The sequence below is a fragment of the Alosa alosa genome, chromosome 22 (assembly GCF_017589495.1).
Source record: "Alosa alosa isolate M-15738 ecotype Scorff River chromosome 22, AALO_Geno_1.1, whole genome shotgun sequence".
NCBI classification, from domain to species: Eukaryota; Metazoa; Chordata; class Actinopteri; order Clupeiformes; family Clupeidae; genus Alosa; species Alosa alosa.
The window spans coordinates 2,437,997-2,460,496 of record NC_063210.1 but is presented as its reverse complement, the minus strand read 5'-3'; the positions used below and the strand labels follow the sequence as shown (position 1 = coordinate 2,460,496).

Genomic DNA, 22,500 nt, shown 5'->3' with positions numbered 1-22,500 from the left:
TGGTCTGCTGCTTTTAGTGTAGTCAGGATTTCCATCTTTCAATTGCAAGCCAACATCAACATTTTTATGCATCTTAATATCAGAAATGTACCACTCCCAACCCAGGCTAATTTCAACCCCCATATACCTCACTGTTTTTTAAAGAGTATGCATTTTAAATAATATGATTAGCTTGCTATGATTTTTTAACAGTGATGAGCTGTGAAAGTTGTGTCTTGTTTCAAATGAATTGTGTATAAGTGTCCATGCTGTGACTTGTGTGAGTGAGTGAGTGAGTGAGTGAGTGAGTGAGTGAGTGAGTGAGTGAGTGAGTGAGTGAGTGTGGTGGTGGGGATGTGTGCAGGGGTCATGGGCTTCTGTGCTGGCCAGGCACATGGGGCCACACTGAGCAGCTCTATTGTGCTGGGAGTGTATGGGCCCAGTGTTCCGCTAGGAACAAACAAGTCTTTACTGCCAATGGCCTGGCACAGTAGACCTGCAGGGCAAGGCAAGAGGCCATACACACACACACACACACACACACACACACACACACACACACACACACACAAACACATACACACCCACACATGCCTGTACACACATATGGACACAGCGATGTGCAGACCACTGACCCTTGATGAGCAGAGCAACACGTGCTGCACACATCTCATCCTCCATTTTCCCCCTCTCGCTGATGACCCCTCTATAGCCCTGTTGTTTCCTTTGTCCATGTCCAATCCTCTCCTAGTTCACACACAGATGCACATGCAACACACACACACACACCTCTCTCCTAGCCAGTCCAGACCCCCCTCAGTTGCGCGCGGCTCACTGGACCATAGGATCATGCCGGCTGGGAGGGATCCTGCCACCCCCTGTAATACGTCCAGCCGGGGAGACCTGCAGGCCTGGCCACGGAGCTCGCTCTCGCCCCAGCTGACTCAGGGAGATAGTGGCTCTGGCTGGCCCTGGAAGGGGAGTCTGCAGCTCTAGGGCTTTGATTCAGTCGGTTTCATTATGCTTGAAAGAATATAAACCAGTGGGAGAGAAACAGGGTCACCCTAGGATAAACAGAGACCATAACTTTGGAGTTCGCTAGTTAGCCACACCTCATTTTCAATGTGTGCATGCCTGATAGGATTGTTCATGGATGTGTAATAAGTAATTTTAGTTAGATTTAGTGGTTGGCCCAAGTGTTCAGAGCAAGATATTCTTAATTGGCTACACGTTTATGTTCAGTGCAGTAGGTGTCATGGACAGAATAACTCACATAATAAATTTCACCTGAGTTACATTTGGGAAGCGTTCTCCTGGCCAGCCCTGAGAATGTGGTGTGTACATTACTCTCTCTCTGCAGAAACTGCTGGATCAACTCCTCCACAGAGGCACTGACTGAGGATCCACCAAAGACCAGAGCTCCTTCACTCTTCACTTGGACCTCTCCTTGGAAACATCTGGAATCCTCGTCACCCACGCCAGCAGCTGCACCTCCAGTGGCTCCCTCATGCTATATGCACAATACCCCACTCCACAGACAGTATCACGGAGGAGGGGGACAAATGGTTTGACGTGAACAGGGGTTGCCTAGAGGAACCAGCCAGTGCCTTGGAGATGGTTGTGAAGACACAGACATGTCCTTCATGCTGATAATATGATGTTCTCTATGGCTCTATTTGGAGCAGCTTTACCTGGGTGTCTGTTCTAGGGTGCAAATGAATGTGCTAGAGACCTTCTATAATGTGAACACATCATCTCAATTGAATGAGGAACATGTTCTTGGACTGGCCATAAAATATAATATGATCATAATAATATAATATAAATTCAAATGCAGCATAGCTAATGCGATCAAGTCATGTTACTTAACGCTGCTGTGCCGCAGTGTGTGTCCTTTGTGTGTAACCCAATTTATATGTGTGATGTCATATCCATAAGGACCACACAGGATCTCTGCATTCTGAACTGAATTCAAAGTGTCATTAAATTGACATCTCTCTGCTGTCCTGCTACACGGGTGAGATTCATATGTGATAAAGACAATGAGAGTGATTCAATTCCTGCTCTTCGGTGTCCTCTTGTGGTAGAAGTAGGTGGATATGAAGCAGGTAAAGTAATGGAAACCAGGCATCCTGAGGAGCCACATTGCCTTAACCCTTGGGGTCCTCCTGTTTACCTTATTAGGCTCCTGATGGGGTGGAAAACCATATAAACAGGGTCACTCCCTCTCTGTTAGCCATTAGCTTAGGGCTCCAAGTATTTGACCCCTCCAAATGGGAATCCCCTGCTCATGGAACTCAGTGCACAGCCCTGGTGAATGAGGCCATTGTCTGCAGGCTATGGGGATGTGGGATGAGCAGCCATGCCTGTTTTAGATGAGTCCCTCTTATCATAAGCCTTAAATGGACAGACCTCTCCCATACTAGCCTTTTGCACAGAACACAAATCAAAGCAGTAGCAATTTTTACTTACCCTTGGGAAAGCCTCGGAGGTTGGTCAACATGACCAAGAATAGGATCATACTTTCATTTGAAGCAGAACCACAAAAGTATGGTCGCTGTTATTTTATTGAACAATTTCCCTCTTGCTACAATTCATATCCGTGCTTCTTTCACCATTTATGCAATAAGCTTTTATTCCTGTACCATAAGTGGATAGGGAGGTTTAGCCGAGGCTTTATTTTAGAATATTTCATATGCTCCTCCTGGCCTGTTTAGTTTCAGGCTTGTTTTTCATATCTCAGTCATATTAGAGCGACTCACTGAACAGATTTCTGCCTTCTAGGCCAACCAATTTTAGAGCTTGTTTATGGTGTCACAAGAAATATTAACATATTTTTACGAGATTTCTTTTTTAAGGAGAGCGTATTTGGGGATCATTTTAACATGTCATTTCTTGAACATTTGACAGGCCCTCTCAAAATAAATGTGCGACAGACTGAGAATACGCTCAGTCCATGTGCTGCGCTTTGACATTGCACATCAGCAGCACCTTTGAGTGGATATGAAGAGTGGTGGTGAAATACTGCAGGACAACCCTGGCAAGCACTCCCATTTCTACAGCCCTGTGATCTGAGGGGAGTAGAAAAACACAGAGCCCCTATAAGTCAAGCTCTATGGTCTGTAGGATTCAATTTATAGCTGAGAATTTTCAATACATACATTTAGACACACCCAAGATGTTCCCTGTAGATATTGGGGTTGCTTATAGAATATTTATGCATTCGGAGTGTTTTTCCTTCACTAAGTTGATGTATATGCTTTATCACATGTGAAGTTTTGATTGGGTTAGGGGTGAGAGAGAGGCTATCTAACAGTTTGAGATGAGAAGTATCATTACAGATGTGAAATTGAGGGGACAACAGAGACATCCCCATGCCTGAACCGAATGCCCGTGGACAGATGGGTGTGTGTCATGCCACCACTGGACACACACACACACACACATATACACTGGCTTTAAGGAGATTATAGTACGTCCCACGAAGCAGTTAGTCACAGCTGGGTTCCATTTCATATTCCCTCTCTACCTCCCCGATACCCTACTGTGAATGCACCCACGGGAGCAGATTCAGGGAGTCACCCACACATGGAACCAAATCAGCTGTGTTTTCATAAGAAATCCGCAGGGCTGAACCTATGTGTGTGCCTGAGTATGCGCATGTGCGTGTGTGGCTTCCAAAAACGCCTTGAATAATTAGAAGTCCAAACCAGAGACTTAAGGAGTGTGCTCTGAGCGCAATGATGCCATGGTAAAGGTATGATCAAACAAGGCCTACGAAAAAACACAGACTTGGGCACTTTCTCCCTGCAAATACAGAACTGATTACTCACTCTGAAACTGGCAGTGTGTTTTTACTATAAATACTGTTTATAATCGAGTGAGAAAGTGGGGAGAAACATTTTGTCTCATTTCGAATCCATGTGTTGGATGCTGTTTTCTGTGTGCAAATAATACTGGACTATGGAAATGCAAATGTGTAATTGGCATGTCAATAGAGCGGACTGAATTGAATTGGATTGGACTGAGTGAGCATGAGGGGAGAGGGGAAAGGGGTGGGGGGGGGAGATATTGAGTTTTGCTTGAGCACACAAAGAGGTCAGTAGCAGTCAAGGTGGATATGCATTTTCTTACTGTACTAACAGTCTCTCGGTGATATGAAGAGGAACTGGTGGTGAGCTAGCCTACCACTTCTGGCTCGTTCAGTCCTCCTTTCTCATCAAAATTCAGCTAAATTCCCGGGAGCCCTAGTGGGTATGATGAAATGATTAAGATAGAGAGGCATTAAAAACAAATGATCTCTCTCCCTTTCTCTGATCTCTGTCTCTCTCTCCGAGACACTTTTTTGACGTGCCGCATGTGTCTGTGTGTGGGTTGCTTAATTCCTGCCTGGTGCCAGGCACATTGAGATGCCTCTGACATCTGCACAGGTTCTGCACGTACTCGTGAGGTGGCACACCATATGGCAGAATGCAGCAGCCAATACAAACACAGTAAACACAGCGCAAAACTGCACAACATCTGATTCACTGATCTAATGTGACTTGTTAACAATTAAACAATTAGAATGTCTATGATGACATTGACTGCTGTTGAAAATTAGTAGAAAATATAGGCCTATAATAAAGTGACTGCTTTTCCATATTTTAATATGAATATGGGTATAACTAAAAATAATTATGAAGTTGCTATTAAAAGGTTGAACATGTTTGAGCCCTAATTTAACTGATGATCCAAATTAAAAGTCTACAGTTTAACTAAATCTAATTTGATAATGTGGCAAAAGTGTATTTGCTTATCCATTAGGCGACCATATGCAAGACCCCAAACGCGAACATCAAGTCAGCCCAATGGTCCCACAGCCTTCAGCATAATTTTAGTTCACGAGGCACTTTGCTTGTTGCCAGACTTTGCCCCTTGTAGGCTACATCGTTTAAATTGGGGTGCAGTATCTTTGTTACACCGATGTGGTATCAGCTCAGTTTGAACGGGGAGGCTTTAGGACCTGGAGGAGATCCGCGCATGCAGCACATGGTTGTATTCATAGACAACACTTTGTTCGTCTGTAAATTGCTTTACAGCCAGCGTCGGTCCTATCCAGATTATCGGCCCGATGCACATATTGTTTTCCTTCAAACAATGTGTTTTTAACATTTGAGGTGGCTAGGTATAATTTTCTGTTAAGACGATATTCCAATTGGAAACTTTGAGCCTGAGGTTGGTTGGAGCGGTGAGTGAGTCGGTCCAGGATTTTCTAACGGTTTCTCGTAGTTGATCATATTTCAGGAAGTGGTTTAGGTCTTGCACATCAGCTGTTCTACTGTATATTATGGTCGCGCTGCCGTGACATACTTGGATTGTCCGCTCATCCCAAGCCGGTCAACATGTCAAACCGGCGGTGGACCCAGAAGTTTGCGCTGCTGACAGCACTTCATGTCATATCTATGACAACTTGTTTCTGTGGCAGCTTGCCATTCAAGATACCTAAAGGTAAGTTTAATAATAAAATATTATCGTTTTTGTAGATTTAAGCCGTTTTTTCTCAAGATAAAATCTTAGTTTAGCTACCTTTACATCACAATGTTTTATAGACAGGTTTACATTGGTCACAACAAATGTTATTTTTTTATAACCTATGAGTGGGGAGGGAAACATTGCATTATATTGTAACCTATATATAATGTGTAATATAATATCATGCTCCACTATTGTAGGGTACTACTGTTTGCACGAGTAACGGAGAATGAATAAAGGCATTGGATATAGGCTAGTATATAATATAAACCCATGGATCGTTTCGCGAGCTTTGATCACCATGATCATCATAATGAAATCGTCTTGGAGTGATGATACAGTGCGCATCATGGTAATGCAAATACGATGTATCATCAGCATTCTCTCATTAAAGGTCCACAAATGGGTGGCGTTTCTGATGATAATTGCTGCACTGAAGAGGTGTCGAAGTCGACAAGAAATAATCAAGGGAATTTAATAGCTAATTTAGTCGGTTGCAATATTTAAAGCTATTGATGTAAAGTTAGTAGTATAGTTGAGCTGCCTGCACGAGTCTAATAGGCTAAAGGACAAATCATTTTGCGGTGCGTTAATGTGCACTGAAGCTCAAAAGTTGACTTAAGCTGTTTATGAAATTGATCGGAATTAATCACTATGACTGTAGGTGTGGATGAGATTGCAGGAGAGCTCGAGACGTGCGTGCACTTTAGCGCATGTTGGAGGTGGAAAGCTCTGTGTTAGAGAGAGTGCTGACATTCACAGCAGGGTCTGAAACAGGTCTAAGCGTTGACGTGACAACGAGGTGAACGCCCCATTTGTGAAGTCTCTGAACTTGATGCTCTGGTCAGGTCATTAAGCTATTCATTTGCCATCCATTAGTGAGTGGACTAAACCTTCCCATATTCACTTCACCCGCATTCGATGGACTTAAGACCCACCCTACACAGCAACTGAGCCAACTGTGCCATGCCCACAGTTCACAGGTCTCTGAAATCCCATTCATCTGGAGCTTGTGAGGGAACCAGAAATACATGGATACCAGGGTTTCCAAGGTTATCAAGTGTATTATTACACTGAGACTCCACTTAAGTATTGTGGGAAGGGAACAGTGAGACTCCACTTAAGTATTGTGGGAAGTGCATCTTCCCATCATACACCCTGTTGTGAGGAAAGACAAAGCCTCTGTGAGAAGCCTTTACCTGGCTGGAGCCATTATAAGACTGACTGAGCCAAAAAGCCCTGGAGGTTTCTATGTGAACAGGTGCTCCAAAGGGCTGCCGTGTTCCAGATTGAAGCCGGATGAGATTGTACTGAAAACAGCATGGAGTGTCTCGTAAGAGTTCAAGGAGAGTGGGAAAATTAGTGCAAATCACCAGTGCTCAGCTTTTACGAGCATGTGTGTGCAGCATGCTTTTTAAACATATATTTCTTTAATGACTATGATTGACCATTTAGGTCACAATGACTCAAACAATTCCGCTCGGTCGGTATGCATCTTTGAGGCAGATCAGCCGCGAGCGGTGCTGGCAGCTCGTCTCTGGGTCATCTCTCCATGTTCCGCTCTCACTCTTTCCCTCCAAAAGGATACTCCAATAATTTCTGTCGACAGTTGACACAGTTTGTGTCCATATTCCTTTCTAGGCCAGCCTTCATAGCATCTGTCAGCTCGCGTACTGGCGCCCACTCTCTATCTGTCTCTTTGTTCCTCTCTGTCTTTCTCTCATGGCCGCTCACCCGGGTCCCGGACCTTGGAGGACTTTGAGTTGATTGAGCGCAGGCTGAAACAACTTGAGCAAAGCGAAAAGTCTGGCTGTTGACTCTCTCTGCCAGTGTCTCCCAACAGCTGTTTAAATTCAGCTCCCTCACTGAGGCAAAGGAATCCTCCAGCAAGCAGAGCATACAGGGAAAGGAGACCACTGTTCTGCTGGACTGTCTCATCTGAGCAGATAATCTTACATGGGGGCTTCTGCCGCCCAGATGGCCTTTTTATACATGGTCTGGAAAAGCGCTTGAGCTGCCTGGAGAGACAGGCCCAAGTCTGAATGTGTTACAGCTGGGCTTCTTTTAACCCTTCAGCCCCCTACTGACCTCTTGCAGGGTCTCTAGATGCACCCTGGGATGGGGTCAGAGGGCAACACATTCCCACTAGCCCGTCTCTGTCACCACTCAGACGGCTCATCTTGCTCAAATCTAGTCAGCGGCTGGTAGTAGTTAGAAACTGAAAGGTCATGATGGTCCCACTAATCCCAACTCTATTGAAGGGTAAGGCTCCCCACATCAGAAAGCTCTGGGGCCATGAGGTGAAGCTACTCCGGTCCCAAGAGCCACAACTTCCATTTCTATATGTAACATGTTACATTCATGCATAGGTCCCTAATGTAAACGATGGGTAACGTGCAAAGTCTAAGGTCTAGCTAAAGCTAATTTAATAACTTAATCCCATACCATGAGCAGGATCCTAAGTGCAGACATTGATGGGGTAACATATTGGTCCTACACAGCACACACTAGCTTTAGTTCATGCACAAGGCACTTTGCTTGTTGTCTGATGTTGCACTTTGCCTACATGCTCACTTTGCCATTTAAATTAGAGCCCTCCCTTAGTGTTAGAACTTGAGTTTACATATCTAAAACATCTTGAGTTTACATATCTAAAAGATAACATGCCTAGGTTTTGTCCACATGCATCGTTAAAACAACAGGTACACTGCATGTATTTTTAGTTGCTGAAAACAGCATGTATTGATGTAGAAGAGCAAATGGACCAGCTGTTGTTTTGTCTTGTCATGAGTGTCAGGACAGATATTTTAGAATGAATTTGAGTGCATATCCATGTCCATTTAATTTGGCATGAAATGTTGCTGATGGTTTTTCTGTCATCTTGAAACACAGCACTGTTTACTCATAGCCAAAGCTCTCACTGAGTGTATGATTTCTCTCCTCTGTTGATAAACCAACATAAACAAGTTTCCAGAATGAATGAAGAGAACTCTGTAAAGTCACACCGAGTGCAGGCCGATTTTGGTCTATGTATTCTGTAATAAAAATAAAGACCAATATTCACCTTAGCAATAGTCTCTTTCCAAATGTCCTGCCATAGTCTCTTTCCTCCCTCTCAGCAGTTCTGCCTCTCGCCATTTAAGTTTTTGGAAGTCCTGCATGGTCCACATTGATTTTGGCATCCCGGCAGTTGAGTTGAACTGCTGACGAGTTCTGATCATGGCCTGCCTCTACATATTGGAGATGTGAATGGGGGTTTTGGCTGGGGATAGTTTTGCTCTGTGTCAATAGGAATAGGTATAATAATGATTATAATTGTAACAACAGTCAGAGATTCAACAGAAGGCCAAATTTGTCCCTCAGGCTACATGCTAACTAGCGCTGCTCCAGGCATCCGTCCATGGCTCAAGCCACTTCCTGACCTTTTTATAGTTTCTATAAACACCAATAAAGCACCGGTTCAAAGAGGTCAGGTCAGGCAGCTATTAAGGATAATACATTTAGTTATTAGATTAGAAGTATGTTATCAATAGCCCTTGTGATGTTCCATGTGTGAATAAGATGGATGCTTTCTCTTTCATGTCTCACCTCTCAGACCTATCCAGAGCAGGAGCAGGCCGTCATGCATGTCCTCACACTCCTCTCTGCCTTTTTGTTATCCGTGAAGACGTGTACATTTAGATTTCACAGTGGTAAGAAATCACAGATCATTGAGCATTTCATGCTGAAGGGAGCCCCCCAGTTCTCTCCTCGCCTTTTCCCATCTGTCTATCTTTCTCTCCTTCTCTCTGTCTTTGGAAGTAGCTGGGGGTTGTGCTTGGCTGGAGTCTACTGCTTATTAGGGCTTTGACTCCGAACTTCGTTATTCGAATATAATTCGATTATTTTAAAAACTGAAGATATTCGAACGATTTTTAGGGATCTCTTAATATTCGAACCTGTAGCCTATGGAGATAATTTCTATAAATGTATTTGGTTGTAAACGTTGTTTTCAATTCAGATTCCGAGGTTTTTTTCACGCCTGGTGAAGTAAAATCGCGAGCTCATAGCAAGGCTATTATTGGTCATCTGGGCTCCTGTAGGTGATGTTAGCATCCTGGCTGGTTCGTGCTTAATGAGCTCACACATAGACATAATAGACACTTTTATTTTAAACTTAACCTTCCTCTGATTTTAATCACCTCAGTTATCAATCAAAGCAAACAGGGAAAAGAAATGGCAACACAATCATGAAAAACACTCAAATAAATAAATGTGCAGATAAGTCTGAATGAAAAGCAGCACTGGTTGAAGCCTGGAAATATTGTAAACAAAGTAGGCTAACGTTAGCTTAATTTGCTAGTATATCATAGTCTGGTTAGACTGTTCAGTTTCCCTACGTGTGTTTATGTTTCAAATGAATACTTTTTCTCCTTGGGACAGGCCCGTTTGAGTCTTGGAAAATACTTTTCCATTTGCATCGGGATTGAGATGATTAGAACTTAGCAGTCAATTTAAATGCAACAGTTTTGAACAAATTCATGCAGCGTGCTAATGATGCTAACCGGATTTAATAGCAATTTAGCCAGTCGTCTTACACAATTAATGTTTGGATTACATGTGCATGCTGAGGAGATATGCGCCTGTTGAGAGGGAGAGAGAAAGAGTGCACGGGGCAAGGAGAGTCTGTGTTGAGGTAAGCCTACTTCTATCGCCTACTCTGGTAGAGTTTGACATACTACAATGCAAGATATATTTAGCCTATTTATTTATGGACAACGTAAGGCAGGAGGTGTGTGTTGCTTTTACTTATGAATGTTCTATCGAACGTATTTTTTATTGATATCGATTACATGTCTATAGAGTGGTGAAGTCCCGCCCCTTCCGTTTGCCTCCATGGGACCGATCTTTCAAAAAAAATTGAACGGCAGTCTATGGCGAAAAATAAATTATTTTCTGGTCCCGGTTGACTTGTGCCTTGAATTACCCATATGATGTTTGTCAATTTTTCATGTAAAGACATTTGCAGTTTGTTTCGTAACTATTGAATTACAACATTGTGAAAGATCGTAATTCCAACGACTACAAACCCATCAGTCGCGCTAGTGACGTTAGCTCATTCACAGCCACACTAGATTGTACAAGCATACCAGCAACAGGTCTTAATTGGGCTTTCCTTGCCGAAGAAAATACCATGAGTCAGATGATTAAACACATCAGGTAAGTTGTATTCGTTCATAGACTGTACATTACATACTGTTAAGTGACATAGCAGGCAGCAAGATGCAACCGTTAACTAGCATAACAGCTCTTATCGTTCGAGACGAGAGATGTAGTCCACTGAGTGGATTCGCACAAAACCAACATAACTTTTGAAGTCTATCGAACAACAGTACTTTCTTGACGTGAAAAATTATCTTTTAAATTCACACATCATATGTGAAATTTGTGGCAACAATTCAAACTGGACCAAAAATAATTGTTATCTCTCCATTAACTCCCGTTCATAATTTTTTGAAAGATAGGTCCCATGGACCGGAAGTAGAAGGGGCGGGACTTCACCACTCTATTGCGATACATATCGCTATCGTTTTATCGCCCGGCCCTATGCTCAATAATAAAAATTTTAACACACACATAAATACTCAGCCTTTCTTGCACGTAGTCTATTGACATTGACTGATACTGTCCTCTGGTGGACAGAACATATAGAACTTAAGTTTGATACCAATATCGGTCTTACTGAAGACATTTAATGGTTAAAATATTATTAATACGAATATATTCTAATTAATTCGAATATATTCGAATTTTAATATTAAAAAAACAAACAAACTTCGAATATGATTTTTGGGCAAAAGTCAAATCCTACTGCTTGTGTGTGCTTTCTCCAGGTCAAGGCGTGTGTGAAGCTCAGGTGTGTGTCCACACAGGTGATCCATCATCTGTCCATATGCATGGTGTTCCGGGCCCTTTATTGACATGACTTTAATATCTTCAGTCAATCACTATCACCCAAAGCTTATTGCTTTAGTGACATTAAATGATAAGAAGCTCACACAGGAAATACGGAGATACACATGAATGGAATAAGGAATCTAACGAGCAAGAAACATAGTGTATAATTTCAAGGTCATTTGTAATAGCAGAACCTCCTTATCCCTCTGTCTCTGTTTATGTTTTTCCCGTCTTTGTTTTGTCCCTCTGTGTCATCCATATTCCCTACCTCGCTGACCCGTGATAACCTGGGAGGTTATCGGAGTTGAGCCGCTCTGGCTCTCCTCACCAACACCCGGCGGGCCTGCAGCACTTGGAGGCAGGTCGAGCCGCCCACCCACACATGCTAGTGGGCGGGTGGTCCTCAGCCTGACAGCCTGTGCCTCCTGTGCCTCGGCACGCCGCTCCCTGATAGGCCGCTCCTCTCGGCTGGGTCCGTGCCAGCAGCAAAATGCCATCTCTGGCCAGATCACTATAACCTTTTCAGTGCGAATTTGTCATGGGGTGTTTTTCAACAAACGCTGACTGTTTGACTTTATGTGCACTTGCTAAATTCAGAAGGCATTTTCCAGTCAGACATAATGGCCAAACACATCTAGTCTGGTAGAACCAGACGTGCGTTCAGTTCACTGTGTGTATAATCCCAGCAGAATGATCTGAGCACGAAGCAGTAGACAGGCAGAGCCACGTTAGCACACTTGTGCCCAGGACGTTTATGATCCCATACCTCAGTGGAAATCGGTCAAGTGTGACAGTTTGATGTTATCTCACTTGTTCCCTCTCAGTGCAGTCCGCCACTCTTGACTGCTGTGTATATCCCTGGGGGCCGGAGATGGCCATAAAGTGTGCTCACTCTTCCCCTCGCCACTGGAAATGACACGTTGTCATTTTGAGCCCCAGCTGAATGGTTGATGTGGACAACACAGCTGTGATAGATCCACTGGCTTTGTGGGATAAAGGGCTCTTCTGCACTCCTTTGAGTCAGCGCTAGAGCCACGTGCTTATTTTGGCCATACAGAGCTGTGCCAGCCTGGGAGCTGAACGCCAGTCGGAAACCATAACGTGGAACAGGGGGCACTTACCAAAAGGGATGACAACAATTCTGTGAAGTGGCATCACACATTGACTGGCACCGGAGGACATCCAGTCTATTGTCTCTGTGACCTTGTGCCTGACTCAGCCAGAGACAGGATGTGTGAGGCCTCATTTCTCTCTCCCATTTGCGCACGCTGAAGAGAGTCGTGAGAGATGATGAATGTGTGAGACCGGGGGGGGGGTAAGACAGAAAAGCGTTTAAACTTGCATTTAAACTGTTTGGGGGATATGTAATGTGTACGTTATTTTAAGTTATTTCTCCACTTAAAACGAATCACTTGATGTACAATCCTCCAATGCCCTGAAGTAAGACTGACCGCCACAGCCATGAGGCCAGACATCATCCAGGGCGAGCCGACCCTCCCAGAGGCCATGGGACGCTGGGCTGCGGCGGGGCCAGAGGCTCTGCTCTGGAAGTGGAACGTGACTCGGCTCCCCCTCCGCTTCCGCCCTCAGTCCCATCGGACAGCTGAAGTTGTGGGGGCAGAGCGGGGCGCTGAGGGGGGCACAAGATGGAGGGATCTCCCCTTCTCTCGCTCACGCCACTCCAAAGGGGAAATGGGGAGGTCTTCCTGTGCCCTGTGTTAGGTTACCAGTGATGTCACCACCAGGCACGATGGCTTCCTACAAGGACTTGCAGACTGTTTACCCAGGGTCCCCTTACTGGCTGAGTTGTTTAGGATGGAGGAAGGCCAACATTAACACCCACCCGCCCACTGGATTTAGCCCTGCGGTCCTCCTCCCCGCCCCACATCCTCACTCCGCAGGGCCAGGGAAGAGCAGATTAGCCAGAGGAACAACAGCTGATAAAGGCCCACTAAGCCCTGCCGCTGATTTGTGTGTTTTCGTATGGATGGGGAAGCAGTGAAGATGGATTTGTGGCGCTTTATTCAACACGAAGGATATGAGTGGAAGTGTTTTCAGGGAATAACTAATTAAACATACATACTTTGTTAATGAATGATGTATTCAGTAGTAATTGTTGTTTTCGCCCCTTAAACTATTTCGTCTGGTCTGCTTTTCCAAGAGTAAGTTCATTAATGATATTCAATCAAAATGTCAACATTGATCACAACCTAAACTATGAGGCATTAAAATGCATGAGCTGGTTTTCAACATCAGGAGTTTATTTGACTCCTTCTGCATTAGACACTAATGTGCAGTTGACAAAACAGATGTTCACTAATGAGGCAACAGCACAGTCCCAGGCATAGCTTCCAGCCCCACTCTCCTTTTTAGTTCCACTGGAATGAATGGGCGTGCGGAAAAGGAAATGTCCGAGAGCGTCCGTCAGCGTGTAATACCTGTGAATCGCACACTTGCTGCCAGACTGGGGGCTGTCTGGGCCCTATCTGCGTCCTCCCCTCTATACTTCTTGGAGACATTTGTTTTCAATGGCGAATCATTCATCCATGGCTGACTGTGGCGTGATTGGATCAGTATGCTCTCATTAAACCCTCTCCTCCTCTTCCGCCAAGGTCTATGTTTGAACCCCAGGCTTTCCCATCCCTTCCCCGGATCAAAAAGATGCTGGAACCGAGACTCCATCTTGTTTCTATTGCCAACTGCTGTTTCTTTTTTTAACTCTCTCAAATTCCCCCCTTCTACACACACACACTACTTTTTTCCTTCAAAAGTTGAGTCAGAACAATCATTCTTGTCGCTGTCGGCAATCATTTTTTTCCATTGCTAATCAAATGCTGCTCAGCAGGGTGACTTCTGGAGAACAAGTCCCAGCACTGTGGTGCCAGGGGCAGACTTGGGCAGTGAAAGTTGACCCTGCTCAGTCCTTATGTGGCTATGCGAAGGGCACACTCGCATACCCAGTGGGAGCTCGCTGTCATCAAATGGGGATGAAAGCCACTGAATTCTGGTTGCAGTGAGATGACAGATAGGAATTACCCTGAGCCTACTGACAGCAAGAGAGAGAGAGAGAGAGAGAGAAAGCAATGGTTCCAAACGTAGGACTTTGGGTCTTAGACATGACTAATTTAGTTCCATACAGTGAAGCTACTGGAAGGGATGGCACCAAACTGTTTCACAGTCTCCCTCAATTTAACAAAGCTTCAGAAGGAAGTGGACACACTATAGGCTTTTTCTGCAGCTCTGAAAAAATGGACAGTTTTCTTTTGAAGGTGTGTTGATAAAAGTGCTCTAGTTGTCACACCACATAAGACAAAAACCTAGAGCAATGTTCTTTATATTCCAGTGTTATTTAACAGGTGAGTGATCGCTAGACTCCTGGGAGAGTGCCTCTGTCAACAGGAGTTCTCCCGAGCATCAGATCATTACACACACTGAGCTCAGAAATGACACCGGCGCCTCTGTTCTTGTGAGGATTAAAACGTATTCCTGCAATGGCTGGAAGATCAAAGGGATGTCATAATGTCAGTCACATTTATGTAACTGGCAAGGTCTTCTAACTACTTAAGTAAGAATTAAACACTGCAGTAACATGCTGCAGAAACAGTTTGATTGCCATTAAAGTTTCACTGAAGCTAAAATTAAGCTTCAGAGAGATGAAACACTCTCATTTGTGAGCCTTTTAAAATGTGTTTGTTCTGGAATAGAACACACACATACACACTGAGACATACTCGCCTGACACACATGCTTTATTGAATTTATTGAAGAAATATAAATAGACCATCTGAAGCTCTCCCCAATACAGTAGTTGTGCACTGCGCCAGTCATTGGTTTGGAACGATTTATTAAGACTTGTGTTTACACTTGCCTTTATTGAGCATGTTAATAAGCCGTGGTGCCAGTTTTATCACTCACTTATTGCATCTGGTTGCTTTTTCTATTGGTTTCGAGCTCACAAGGGCTACTTAGACACCTCCACCACAGACCCTGCACTTTTTAAAAAGGTTGGCGTAAGAAACAGAAATAGAGTTGCAGCATGTCTCCGTCTCATAAGAGTGTTTACAAGAGAGGAATAAAACTGCTATTACGCCACGCTAACAAAGACGAGCATTGAGGACAGCCCTTAATGCACAGGAAAAACGATTTGCCACGGTTGTGAACCTTGCCTTCAAAGGGTGGCATCGGAACGAAACGGTCTTGAACGTGATTGTGATTCCATCTGTGGGCTGAAATTCCCTCGTAAAAGAGCGGCGACCTCCCTCTCACCCTCACCGAGCATTACGGCAGCTCCAGTCGGATCAGCTTGAGGTGGTTCTGTTTGGGGTTTTTTTGCTTGAGAGTTTGGTCTCAGATAAAGAGTCAACACCCAGCACATCTCCTGCTTTTTGGAGTGTCGGCATGTGTATTTATCTCCAAAGACATCAACGCTGCTCTTTCACACACACATACACATACACACACACACACGCCTGGTTTCTGTCAGTCTCTGGTCCTTAGAAGAGTCTGGCTCTCTCGCTGTGGGGCTGTGGCAGAGATGATGATCACCAGCCCACCAGCATGAAGGGTGTTCCAAGACAGAGGTCTCTGAAATAATGTGCAAGAAGAGACAAGATAACACACACCCGCACAAACACTCACACACAAGTTGGCAGATACTACTGAGTTATGTTTTTTTTGACCCAACCATTTAAGCCTCTTTTGGAGCAAATACCCCTGAGCACTAGAAGAGTGGATGTAAGCTATTCTGCAGCTCATGTTTCCTTACAGAAACATGCACACATACACACACGCACACATTGTACACACTGACACACGCACAAGCATGTCATCCTATTTAGAAAAGGTTGGCGGAGGTACAGAGAGCAAACAACATACAAGCTCTCCAATGTTTGGCCAGACAATGATGAGCATTAAACAGGAAGGCAACAAAAGCGAAGCGCCAGTAACTTCTCAGGTTTTGGAGAAGGAGCTGCATTTCTGGCAGAGACAATCCACTCCTGGCTTTGTTTGAAAACGCTCTTGACCCCAGTTTTGCAGTATTGGTTTATCACTCAGTCCTGCCGGAGCTGCAGGCCTGCACTGTCAGGCTTGTGCATGCGTGTATAGCTGACTTCTCATGTGGACTCAGGATGTGGATGGACACAGGGCATGATGGAGACCATCTGGCCCTCTCAGGCACTGGCCACCCTGAGGTTCTCCAGCACCGGATCAAGGATGCAAGTGTGGGAAAGAGGAACGTGATTTGTTTGGGGCGAGAAAGCGAGCAAGGCCTCTCTCTCTGCCTCGGCTTTATAAGACACCACAAAGAATCGCAAAGTCTCTGTAGTTGTAGATTTCCGTCCTCTGGAAAAGCTCACGCCATAAATCGCAGGCAGAGAGGCTAGGATGTGGGGAAAGAGCTTTGAGCTCTGAAAGCGAGATGCAGCTCAGTCCACCTTCCTGGGCACCGAGCAAACCTTGTCATGGCAGTGAGAAAGACAGAAGAGAGACAGAAGAGAGAGAAAGGGAGAGGAAGAGAGAGAGAGAACGACGCTTTGGCTGATCAAGCTTCCTACTTAAGAGTTTTATGGAAATCAGCCTTGGAAAGAGAAGGTGGTGGTGGGGGGTGGGTCAAAATAGATAGAGTGGAGGGAATGGGTTTCCATGGAGACTGACATGTCTTGTCCCTTGATGTCTGAAGGCAATGATTAGTGAAGTTGTAGCTATGCTGTTACACTCTTAAAGATGGGCTTTGTTGGCAGGGGATGGAAGCTGAAGAAAGAAGCAGATGTTGTGAGGAGGCTTAAATGCGTCCCATCTGACCACTGATTCCAATTTCTGAATGTGTCCTCTTTACTCTCTGAGAGTCTGAGAAACCAGTTTTCAAACAGTTATGAAGCAGCCTCGTCACCATCTACCTTATTTGTGATCAATTTTGTTCACAGCTCAGTTGGTACCAAATTGACCTGCTTTTATTGAGTGTGTGCTTTGATGTATTTTTCCCCCTAAATAATAGAACAAATCGAATGAATTTGAAACAGTTGGATTGATTTTTTTTTTAATGTGGTTTTGTTTAAAATCCTGTTTTTGTTTTTGTCCCAACAGAGTTTACTGGACCTGGTCCTGCTGGTCTAACTGGTCAGCAAAGGCCTGTCCCTCCACCTCACCCCCTTCAGACCACCGAGCCTCTTCTGCTCATTGGAGGCCGGCGGAGACCCATCAGCCACCTGGGGTCATTGGTAGGTCTACATGTGGATGTCTTCATGTCAGTGAGAGGAGAGAAGAGCTCAGAAACACACGGGGCACACACATCAGTAACCACTTGCAGCTTTATGTGTTTGTCTATTGAATCATTCAGTCATGGTGTGTTAGGTATAATCGGGGGCAGTTATTTATAGATAGAGCAAAACAATAAAATCAAACCAACGTTGTCAGCAAGTACTTGTCAGGACTAGTGGGTCAGGGTTGACAGCAACAGTGTGAGAACAGGAGATGACAGAGAGACATTCTCTTGTGAGTGCAAATATTTGGTCTGGGTTCGGAGTGGAAACTCAACATCAGGATCAGTGTCTGCTCGTGTGCCGGAACCCCCTGGACCCTTCTGGAAAAAGAACTGTTCGGAAAGTGTCGGGTCCAGCAGATGAATGAAAACGTTCACCTCAAGACATTTCAAACATGGGGAAACCGTACAGTCAGGGCATGTTTGCCTCTCTGTAGCGAGAGAGGCAAAGACAGAAAGGGCTGAGAATGTGAATGAAATGTAAGAAATTCGGGATCTCTCGACTGTATTTGGAGTAACTCATGCCAGACATGGCTTTTTGGGAAAAAAAGAAGTAGAACAGAAAGACAAAAAGGTGCTTGCAGCTGCCAGCCATGTTTAAAACATTTCTCAGGTTTCCTAGAGCTGTTATAGAGTCTATTCACAAGTTAATTCTTTTTTCCTGGCATGCTCCAACAGAAAGGTGTGTGTTACCCTGGAAGGTACAGGACTGTATAAACCGTTCGGCCTTGCACATGTAATATTTCTTCTGAATGCAGGAAAGAAAAATTACAAAAGCCAAGTCCTTTTGGCAAGTTCACGAAAGGATTGGAAGTCATTTACACTGACCAGTGATTCGTCTGTGTGGGTTTCCTGATGTGTATAGATCTCAGCCAATCTAGGGATTTGAGTCCTGTATAGATAAAAAGCACTTATGTGGTTGAGCGACTTCTCAAAGTGGCTCCATGTGTCTTTCTGCGGAGGGGGGAACCGATAGGCCCGTGACCCAGCGCTCGGCCTGTAATCAGAGTCCACGCGTGTGCCACAGTCAACAAGGATCTGTTTGCGAAAGTGCTGCTCTTAGGCATTTCTTTGCACATTTACCCCTGATGTCGTGTTTTCATAGCGCGGTTATTAAAACAACATGCCAGCTCTGCAGAAAGCGCTCTCTGTGTGTGTGCAAGGGTCTGTATGGCAGGGGGGCGTAGGGGGGCGCACGGGGCGCGAGGACCACCCAGACATGTGAGGGGGAACGGGGCAGTGGGGGAGCCGGCGCAGGGGTCTTAAGAGGAGCGAGAGATGAGAGGCACTTTGGGGTCTCCCTTGTGCAATATGATAATGATGAGTTTGGCGCGGGCGGGTGGGTGGACGGATGGAAGGCCCCGCCGGCTGGCCGCTGCTCTCCACACAGCGCTTGTTTAGTCCTGCTGGCCTCGGCTCCAGGCCTGGCCCACTGACCAATGACCTGATTCTCTTCAGGGATTGCGCTCAGTCTCAAGACTCACTTCCTCTCTCTGTGTCCGAGTGTGTGTGTGTGGTCTTCAACGTGTGTGTGTATATGTGTGTGTATGGGTGTGTGTGTGTGTGTGATGAGGTGTAAGTGTGTGTCTAACCTATAGTATGTGTTTTTATTCATTTGATATGTGTGTATTCTTCTTTGTGTAAATAGTGTGTGTGTGTGTGTGTGTGTGTGTGTGGGATGAGGTGTAAGTGTGTGTCTAACCTATAGTATGTGTTTTTATTCATTTGATATGTGTGTATTCTTCTTTGTGTAAATAGTGTGTGAGTGTGTGTGTGTGTGTGTGTGTGTGTGTGTGTGTGTGTGTGTGTGTGTGTGTGTGTGGTGCCCTGTGAGAATGAAATGATGAATGCCTTTTTATCATTCCCTTTCACAGTGCAACTAGATGCTAAGCCCCCCACGCACAAAGCCATAAGTCAGGCGCTCAGAGCCTGGAGTTGAAAATGGATTAATGTCACTTAGAATTGAAACATAAAGCTAATCCCCGTGAGCCACGGCGCTAAGACAGTGGGAGAGATTGTGTGCGGCTTGTAGAACAACTCCGCCGTGTTTTCATTCCTCTTCCACACAAATCTGCCTTCTAAAGCTGCCATTATGCTCAGCGTTGAACACGGAAGTCCCACCATGATGCGCCTTCTGCTTGACTCGAGGCTCGCTGGGATGGGATGTCTTCAGCGTGTGTGTGTGTGTGTGCGTGTGAGAGATCTCTGTCGGATTTCATCAAACAGCAGCATCTCATTAGACAGCGACTGACATGAAAGAGCTCTTGCCATTGGTGTTGTTCTTGTTTCGTGCCCCCGAATGGCTTTTGTAATGAAAGGAGAAAGATGCTGGTGCTAAAGATGAAGTCTGTGATGAATATTGTTCCTCTGAGTTCACCTATGCTATCTGTCACTTTCTCTCCATTTCCCCATCTCTCTCTCCATCACCCTCTTTCTCTCTCTCTCCCTCTTTCTCTCTTTTTCCCTCTCTCTCTCTCTGTCACTCTCTCAGGGTCATCCCGCATCCCTGCAGGTCCTTGTGGAGGCAGAAGGTGAGCAGCTGCTACTCCGGCTGGAAAGGAATGAGTAAGTGTCCCCCTCGTTTGTCTCTTGGCAGCTCTTGACCCCTCACTTTAAGCGGTGCTGACGCACTCTGGACAACAAATCAGTGACATATGCAGGGGCCCCCGGGGCGGTGGTGGCCATGGCAGGCGATCTGACCGAGTGTGCCATGCCGCCATGATGGAGCAAGCACTGTATTCACACCGCAGATGCAGACCGCATCACAGCTCAGGCTTTAAGTGATCAGTGTCCCAAAACAAAGACCTGAAAGTGTCCCCACTGAATACAGTCAAATCCCACCACAGCTCTGACAATAGCCATCATTAATGGGAAACTGCTGGATTGCTTGGGAATAGAGTGGGATTTCTTGCGTGCTGCTTGTGGGTGTTAGCCCATATGGATGCCAGAGTATGTGCTGAAGCTAATGTCGCTAGACAGTAGCTCTTTGCCTTTGTCTAGAAATTACTTGTTTATTCCATGTAAATGGGGACATGCCACAAGCAACAAAATGACTGAAATATGTCTGCGTGAAACACGGGGACAACAGGGTCTCTGTTTACATTGTTGGGCTTTGTAGAAGACAATGGGTAGACATTCAGTGGAAATATCTGAACCTGCTGACTTCTATTGATAAGAAAGGCCGCTCCTTCTCCTCTCTGACCGACATAGCTCCTTTTCACCAAGGTAGTTTGAGTGCCGAGAACTCACTAACCACTAACCACATCTCTCTAGACTGGGTGCTCTAGAATAAACAAATCTGCTCTGCTGTACCACAAGACAAGCGGATGCGAAATTTAAGCGAATGGCATATTGCTGACAGTCACATGGAAGCTTGTTAGCTGTTCTGTTTAGCTTGTTAGCTGTTCTGTTCGTCTCAAAGGAAAAACGGCTAAGATTGCCATCTTCTCCTTTACCACACCTCTGCTCCAGCCTGTGGAAAGGAAACTGGTTCTCTGAAGGTCAAACCAACACTGAGCTGGTACTAGCACCTACTGTAGGTCACTTTTGGTGAAAAGGGTCTAGCAGTGTGGCTGCCCAGCTTAGCCCTCCTCACGCCATTGTAAATATTTGAGCTGAAACAGTGTCTGGTTTCTGCTCGCTCCTCTCCTCTCCTCTCTCTTGTTCTGCTTTTGTTCTGCCCTGGCATCCTCTCTGCTCCGCGCTGCTTCGGGGAAGAGCTTGGCTGCGCTCACACATCTTGTGTTTCTGTGTGTTCTGCTTCCGTCTCCACGTTTTAAACAGGTGCAGGATGTTTTTGAAAAAAAAAAGAAAAGAGCACTTCACTCACCTTTTTGGGTGATTAAGCAAGTGCTGGGGTTCACTCTCTCTCTCTCTCTCTCTCTCTCTCTCTCTCTCTCTGTCTCTCTCTTATTTGTCCCTCACCCTCTTCTTGTGTTCTTTCCTTTGTGATTAATATTAATGTTTTCACATCAAAAAATTTAAAAATTCAGCGATCTGTTCGTTTTAAGCCTGTGGATAGAGGCTTAAAGGGTCCTGTCTCTCCAGACCCAGCACTCCAAGATGTCTAACCGCTCCAGGCGATCTCCGCACGCTGTGGTGAGGATGAAGCTCAAGAGGGCCAAAAAAAGAGTTGGTTTGAGAGGGCGTCCCGTGTCAGTCTAACAAGGCGTGTGTAGCGTGCCACGCGTGACGTGAGGAGATGCTCTCTGGTGGAGCGGGAGCAGGAGCAGGCTTCTGGAGAGCCGTCTGACAGCTTCCAGCCTCGGGCAGCCACGCTTGAAAACAGCACCTTATTACGGGCTCCGTCGTCTTGGGTGAACTCGTGAATAAGGAGCGCATCCGACTCGCACCGTTCGTGTTGCTCGGCTGTTGTTGAATGCATAATTTCATTTGGAGTCTCTCCGTGCAAGGGCAAACGGGAGAACAGGCAGAGCTGTAAACAAGACAGTGATGGAGGAGCAGATCAATATGTGGCCTCAGACTCCATGGAGAAGTTTTGGCAGAGAGTCAGTTCCACAGCATGTGAAATTCATAAAGAGACAATAGAGTCAAGGAGAGGAGGCATTTGGATTGACTCGGCTAAGTGGGTTGTGCTATTCTGCCATCTGCGATGGGGTTTACAGGCAAGGTTTGGTTTTGGATCTGGATTTGGATTTGGTTGTAGAGAAAAGTTAGAAGGAGAGATAGGATGGTAAGGTGATGAAGACGGATAAAAAAGTGGTTGTGTGTGTGTGTGTGTGTGTGTGTGTGTGTGTGTGTGTGTGTGTGTGTGTGTGTGTGTGTGTGTGTTCGTGCATGTGTGTGCATGT

At 45.3% G+C, this 22,500-nt stretch overlaps 2 protein-coding genes across 3 annotated transcripts in view; both read left to right on the top strand.

Annotated features, from left to right (window-relative positions):
• c22h10orf90 (chromosome 22 C10orf90 homolog) overlaps positions 1–2,036 on the top strand; it is a gene marked incomplete in the record, with an annotated part of 18,883 nt that extends 16,847 nt beyond the window's left edge. Inside the window, 1 exon segment of the mRNA XM_048232431.1 lies at positions 1,340–2,036. Within this exon segment, the coding sequence (XP_048088388.1) occupies positions 1,340–1,378 (39 nt within the window).
• Positions 2,037–5,026: 2,990 nt separating this feature from the next.
• Positions 5,027–22,500, top strand: part of LOC125288054 (disintegrin and metalloproteinase domain-containing protein 12-like) — a 79,491-nt gene continuing 62,017 nt past the window's right edge. The window contains exons 1-3 of one of the 2 annotated variants that reach the window (XM_048234176.1): positions 5,027–5,469; positions 17,515–17,648; positions 20,181–20,254. In XM_048234176.1, coding sequence (XP_048090133.1) covers positions 5,364–5,469; positions 17,515–17,648; positions 20,181–20,254 — 314 coding nt within the window. In that variant the 5' untranslated portion in view covers positions 5,027–5,363. Of the gene's footprint in view, positions 5,470–17,514; positions 17,649–20,180; positions 20,255–22,500 lie in introns of those variants that run through there. The other variant, XM_048234177.1, reaches the window with a different exon arrangement.